The sequence below is a fragment of the Arachis ipaensis genome, chromosome B03, assembly GCF_000816755.2.
Source record: "Arachis ipaensis cultivar K30076 chromosome B03, Araip1.1, whole genome shotgun sequence".
NCBI classification, from domain to species: Eukaryota; Viridiplantae; Streptophyta; class Magnoliopsida; order Fabales; family Fabaceae; genus Arachis; species Arachis ipaensis.
This window is the reverse complement of record NC_029787.2, coordinates 16,269,911-16,276,389: the sequence shown is the minus strand read 5'-3', so window position 1 is coordinate 16,276,389 and position 6,479 is coordinate 16,269,911. Positions and strand designations below refer to the sequence as shown.

Below are 6,479 nucleotides of genomic sequence, written 5' to 3'. Positions count from 1 at the left end.
AACCGCAACAACTCAACTACAGAATGACTTTTAAAGCCATAAACTGTAAATACACAGCATGCAGATATAATACAGTTCTAAAAACACACCTAATCATGTCTGTTATAATACACCTGAACAACAACAAGTCAATTAAAATAACAAAAAACCAGTAAAGTGTAGATACACCCACACTTCTAGCTAAAATACACCCAAACAAGAATTGATCTACACCCGAGCGTCTGCTACAAATTCCAGGTAATTAATCACAACTAATACATTGAATCGACAGATTCACGTAAACGTGTTACTTTCACAGTAATGTTCAGTAATTTTTCAACTACACAATGCTATACAAATTACTGAAAGAAATTTCATACTAATCCTATGTAAATCAAACCTCAGGGACTTCGTTAGATTCTGACTCATAATCCACTTCGCCTGCATTCAGCTGAGAATCTGAGGTTGAATGATCCATTATCTTCAAAACGAGATCAAACTTTGATTTCAGAAAACAACAAATCAAAAATAGAAATCGAAGGTTGAGTTGCAGAGAGAGAAAAAGGTAACCTAAACGAAGAAGATGCTAGTGAGAAAAGGAGAAGAAAAGAACAATGGAGAAGAAGGAGGGTAAACGCGGGAGAAGAAGAAGAACGAAATCTCAAAATAACGAAAACGAAAAGGGAAAGAAATATTTTAAATCTGGTAGTTAGATATACGCGCGATGTTATATAGCGCGTGTAATCAACGTACCTGAAGCAGCGCATATTTTGATTTTATTGTTTAATGAACTTGTAAAGCATACAAGCCATTAGGGCTTGTATGCAGAGCTTTTCCGATAAGATTATAACTTTTCAACTGATGTAATAATTTTAATTTAGAAGACATTTTAAGGTTTATGTTAAAATGATCTTTGAAAAATTAGATGAGTATCAATTTAATTTTCAAACGATTATATTCATCAAATTGGTCGAAGGTTGAGTTGCAGAGAGAGAAAAAGGTAACCTAAACGAAGAAGATGCTAGTGAGAAAAGGAGAGGAAAAGAACGATGGAGAAGAAGGAGGGAAGACGCGCGAGAAGAAGAACAACGAAATCTCAAAATAACGAAAACGAAAAAGGAAAGAAATATTTTAAATCTGGTAGTTAGATATACGCGCGATGTTATATAGCGCGTGTAATCAACGTACCTGAAGCAGCGCATATTTTGATTTTATTGTTTAATGAACTTGTAAAGCATACAAGCCATTAGGGCTTGTATGCAGAGCTTTTCCGATAAGATTATAACTTTTCAACTGATGTAATAATTTTAATTTAGAAGACATTTTAAGGTTTATGTTAAAATGATCTTTGAAAAATTAGATGAGTATCAATTTAATTTTCAAACGATTATATTCATCAAATTGGTCCTCTAAAAAATATAATTGTAAATCAAATTAGTCGTTTTATTAGTTAGATGATAGATTTGTTTAGGTGAATTTTTAAAAAAAAATCTTTTGTCAATTATCTTTTTTTTAAATATTTTATAGAAAAATAAAAATAATTTTATATTTAAATATTTCATGCAGAAAGATCTTTTTATTTAGGGTAAATTATATTTTTTGTCCTTGAAATTTAATAAAAGTTTCAAAAATACTCCTAAATTTTATTTTCTTGGCGATTAATTTTTCAAAAAATTTAAGGCCGATTCAACAACAATTTCATAAGAACAACCTTTAATACAAGCAAATCAAGTATAATTTTCATGCATTATTGTTAGATTGGTCTTAAATTTTTTGAAAATTTAGCCGTCGAAGGTATATTTAATACAAATCGAAAACTTTTAGGACAAAATTGAAACAAAATAAAATTTAGGAATATTTTAGAAACTTTTGCCAAACTTCAGATACAAAAAATATACTTTATCCTTTTATTTATCAATTATGTTTGGATAGGTGGAAACTCAGCTGCAGTCGACTTCACATGAAGTTGATAACTGAGAGCTTTTAGATAATTTGACTAAATTTTCTGATTTAACTAAATTTTCATCGATTTCACATGAAGTTGATAACGGAAAGCTTTTAGATAATTTGACTAAATTTTCTGATTTGACTAAATTTTCATCTAAGGCTCTCAGCTATCAACTTCACGTGAAATCAACTGCACTTGAGTTTTCACCGTTTGGATATAACCATATAAAAATACTTTTTTGTTTATTTATTATATAAAAAACATCTTTTTTTTAAAAAAAAAAAGATCTCCGATTTCACAGATAACGGAAAGCTTTTAGATAATTTGACTAAATTTTCTGATTTGACTAAATTTTCATCTAAGGCTCTCAGCTATCAACTTCACGTGAAATCAACTGCACTTGAGTTTTCACCGTTTGGATATAACCATAAACCATATAATAAACGATCTTCGAAAAAATATTTTTTTTTATAAACTTAGTATCGCTCAAACAAACACAATAACATGACAAATTAATATTATATATCAATTATCAATTAATAATTATATAAATATTATCTGATATGTTACAAATTTATGCAGGTCAAATTAGACCTTGAAAATTTAAGCCTTTTTGCCAAACATAATATTATCTGGTTGTTATGGAATGATCAAATTCGTTTCTGATTCAAATGGCAGTTTTATCTACTGAGATGTGCACAACTATAACTATCCATGGCAACATGGAAGCAATTTTGAATTCATTTAAGGACTTCCTCAACTGTGAATTCATTGTCCATCAATGAAAACTTGTAATTAAGCAAAACATCAAACTCAGGATTTTTTTCAACGTAGTGTATAGCTCAGCAGAGTATTGTTATCTATTTCATTTCAAGTTGTAAACTCCAATAAAAGGCATAAGAACACTTCCCATCCATAGTTTACCATCTTTCTCCTCCACTTCACTCACTGCTCTAACAACTTTTCCCTCGCTATCTTCCAATATCTGCAGAAGTTTGCCTTCGGAGCTGTACTTAACAGCCAACGCATGTTGCCGGCCACCAATTTGAAGCAGGTAGTGAATCTTTGTTGGTATAGGGAGCTTGAGTATGAGTTTCCGAATATTTGGATAGAGGGCATTAAGGTACGCATACATATACCTTCGGCAATGAAGTGCAATCCAAAAATCGCCATCTTCATTGACTCTCACATTGTCAGGGATTCCAGGCAGGATGGCTATGATCTCTGAAGTCCCGGCCTTTTCGCCTTTCAGCCAGTATTTGCGTAGCCTATATAGAACAAGAAATGGTATAAAGAAAAGAACTCTAATAATCAACATGAATTCAGATATCGGACTTCTATCATTAGGTTCTTTCAGAAAAATGGCAAAAGATTTTCTAGCTAACATTGCTTAGTTTTTCTTTCAGCACAGGTAATAACTAGTGAATGGAATTTGCATTATCACCAACTTAGAAATATCCTCTTATTTGGTTTTTGTTTTGATTTCCTGTTGTTATTTTCAATGTTGTTTGTTTTAGGATTTTATGAAGATAAAAACGAAACATGAAATGAGAATAAAAAATTTGATTGTACTGTTTTCTCTGTCTTCCTTTATAGAATCTAGAAAATAGAAAAATTCTGAGGATGAACCCAAAGAGACACTAATCCTGCTTATGTTTGCAGTCTCTAGCATATCAGAAGGTTCACATATAGATATATTCTCTTAGAATCTCTTGCTATGAACCTCTGATTGAGTACCACGTTGTTGGGGTGGTAAACATTTAACAGTAGATAACAAGATATATAAGTTTCTTTGCGAGCAAGTAAAAATTTCTAACACAAGGGGTCGTGCTTATTTGAAGTGTTAAAAGCTGTTATTTTAGGTTCACCTGCCAACAACACCTTCACAGACGTAAAAGAAGGAACGATCTTTGCTTAAGGAAATGCCATTTGGAAATTGAATGTTTCTCACAAGAACTGTGGTTTCCTTAGTGTCAGGGTTGTATTTCAAAACTCTGCCGCTATCATCTCCAGCAAATACCAGTTGAATAAAGTTCCTGCACACAAAATTATTTTAGAACCAACAAAGCAAGACAGATGTAACAATAATGACAATATTTCAGAATTCTATGAATTAAATATTTAAGGAAATCACTCTAAATAGGCCTAACACCTTAGTAACTGCTTCATATAGGGATGCCTAATAGACCTAACCATTTGACAATGCGTTTACATTAGTTGTTGACGCCTTAGCATAACCTTCCTCATTTGTTTGCGTTTGGGATAGGTTATTATAAGACAACGCGTTTCACTCTTACTATATGATGCATGGAAAACTAAGTTCATAAAATTCTAAAGCATGGAAAACCACCAGATTTCAGTAGTGGTGCATGCATCATATTTATAACCAAGGATTTCTAACTTAGTTTGGATGATTCTCTTGTATCCGAATCTTGGATACAAAATGATAAAGGATTTACTTACTCTGAAGGTCCTATAAATCATTCAATTTTCAATCAAATTTCTACAGTTCAAAATTTGTTATCATGTCCATATATTGTAAAAGAAAAAAAATCAATCAGATTCCAAAGTTTAAACATTTCCATTTAAGTCGCTATACAAATAATTTTCTAGCAGATTCCTCTGATTTAAAATAATATCTTGTGATTATATCCCTATTCAGTACAAAGTTTTTCAAAAGAAAATAGCGATTGCTAAAAGTTTTAAAAGAGGATCCTACCTGCGCTGATATTTCGCACTGCTATCCGTAAAATAAACATTCCCTTCTTCGTCAACATCAACATCATTGGTAAACCTGAATGGCACCCCTTCAGCCTCAGTTGTAAGAGGTGTTGCTAAACCACCCTCAGGCCCCACCTTCAGAAGCCCAAAATATGCATCCGCAATGTATAAATCGCCAGTTTTCTTGTTGAACCTGAGTCCCAAAGGCCTTCCGCAGATGTGCTCGGTCGTCACATAGCTAAGTGGTGATGCAGGTACTTTAGGATCACACAATTCTGACCTGTGTTTGAAATGGACATAGAAGAAAGATCATTAACATTTAATCACATGTTATTGCAAACATATACACTCTACTGATCCAAAAACTTAAATTCAGTATCTAAACAAGAACAAGCTTTAAAGACTCAAGCTCAAACTTTGAAAAGGATGACCTTGTGTACAATAATTTAAGGTTCGTCAGCAATGCTGCAAGGAAACAGCATGTTGCAGAAGTAGCAGAACTTCATCTGAAGTGAAAACTCAGAAATTGGGAGAAAATGGTTCTACAACTAGAACTTGCTGGGTGAAAAATGTACAAGGCATAGTGGGTTGATGTATGTGTAAAGATTGCTCCGCTCTAGAAATAGAACAGCTCAAAAACAAATATTTTTCAACCATGTTAGGTAAACATAAAAAATCCGCCACCAAATCAGCCACTCGTATAAAATATATATTAAAATACAAAAATAAACATTGAAAACAGATTAAATAAGAGTTTAATTTTACGGCACTGACAGTATAAAGTGTTTTGTACAGTCGCGCAATCACATCTGTTCTTTTGAATGAACATTCACGGACACCATATAAAAGATAGTTATTTTTGTTTATGCCGTAAAACTTCGGACAGTACCTACCTACAACTAAAACTAACAAGTATAAGTACCTACCTACAAGTATCCAATTAGTGCCCATATGATATAACATGGAAAGTGGGTCCCATTTAAAGTTTGAAATCAAACTAAATTCTGTCATATAGTGAGAACCATGAAATAAGTAAAGTAAACTAAAATCAAGATAAGACTAATTAAATTAAGGAATGATAAGTTATGCGAACTAATTGTAGATTTGCAGGACTCACCACTTGAAAAGTAGAAAACACTCTCAAAGTGGAAATTTAGGGGTTTTCAAAATTGTTATACCTGTTGGGAGAGGTATAAGCAAAGGGAAGCCAAGAGTGTCCATTCCAGAAGAGAATCCTTCCATCAGCGACACCAGCGTAAGGACCGCGACCTTGAGGGTCGAAAGCAACGCTCTCTGGTCCCTGAACCTCGTTCAAGAACTTCACCTCCGATTTCTGCAACAAATTCTCCGAGTCTTTCTCCGGCGGCACCTCGGACCACGGCGGCATTTCAATCAATTTGGCCTCGAATTCCGGGAAGCTGGCTATGGGGCTGTGTCGAAACGGATCGAGACCGCAGTACACGGCGAGCAGAAGGAACAGAATCGCAAGCCATCGAAGCAAAGTCATTGTTTGAGTTTGATTACTGAAAGTTAATGTATTCTTATGTGAAGTTATGTGTGTAGGTAAGGGCCTAAGGGATGTTGAGTCATGAGGAGAGTTTCTTTATTATGCGTTTATGGTGGGTAGTTGAGTCACACATGTGGGGAATTGGTAGCTGTATCATTCAAACTTCAAAGTTCAAAGTCAACATTCATTGTTAATGTTATGCAATTGCTGATATCCTTCATAAATAAAAGAGTAGAAAAATTAACGGGATTTTTTTTAATAAATAAATAAATATTATTTATCAAAATATACAATTTGAAATATTTTTATGAAAATGTATTGTAT

General features: G+C 33.2%; 1 protein-coding gene across 1 annotated transcript; it reads right to left on the bottom strand.

Annotated features, from left to right (window-relative positions):
- LOC107629997 (protein STRICTOSIDINE SYNTHASE-LIKE 3-like) lies at positions 2,623 to 6,317 on the bottom strand. The gene is made up of 4 exons (XM_016332986.2): positions 5,827 to 6,317; positions 4,647 to 4,928; positions 3,796 to 3,963; positions 2,623 to 3,195 (listed from the first exon to the last, which is right to left on the bottom strand). The coding sequence occupies exons 1-4, from the start codon at positions 6,153 to 6,155 to the stop codon at positions 2,793 to 2,795; spliced, it is 1,182 nt and encodes a 393-aa protein (XP_016188472.1). The 5' UTR covers positions 6,156 to 6,317; the 3' UTR covers positions 2,623 to 2,792.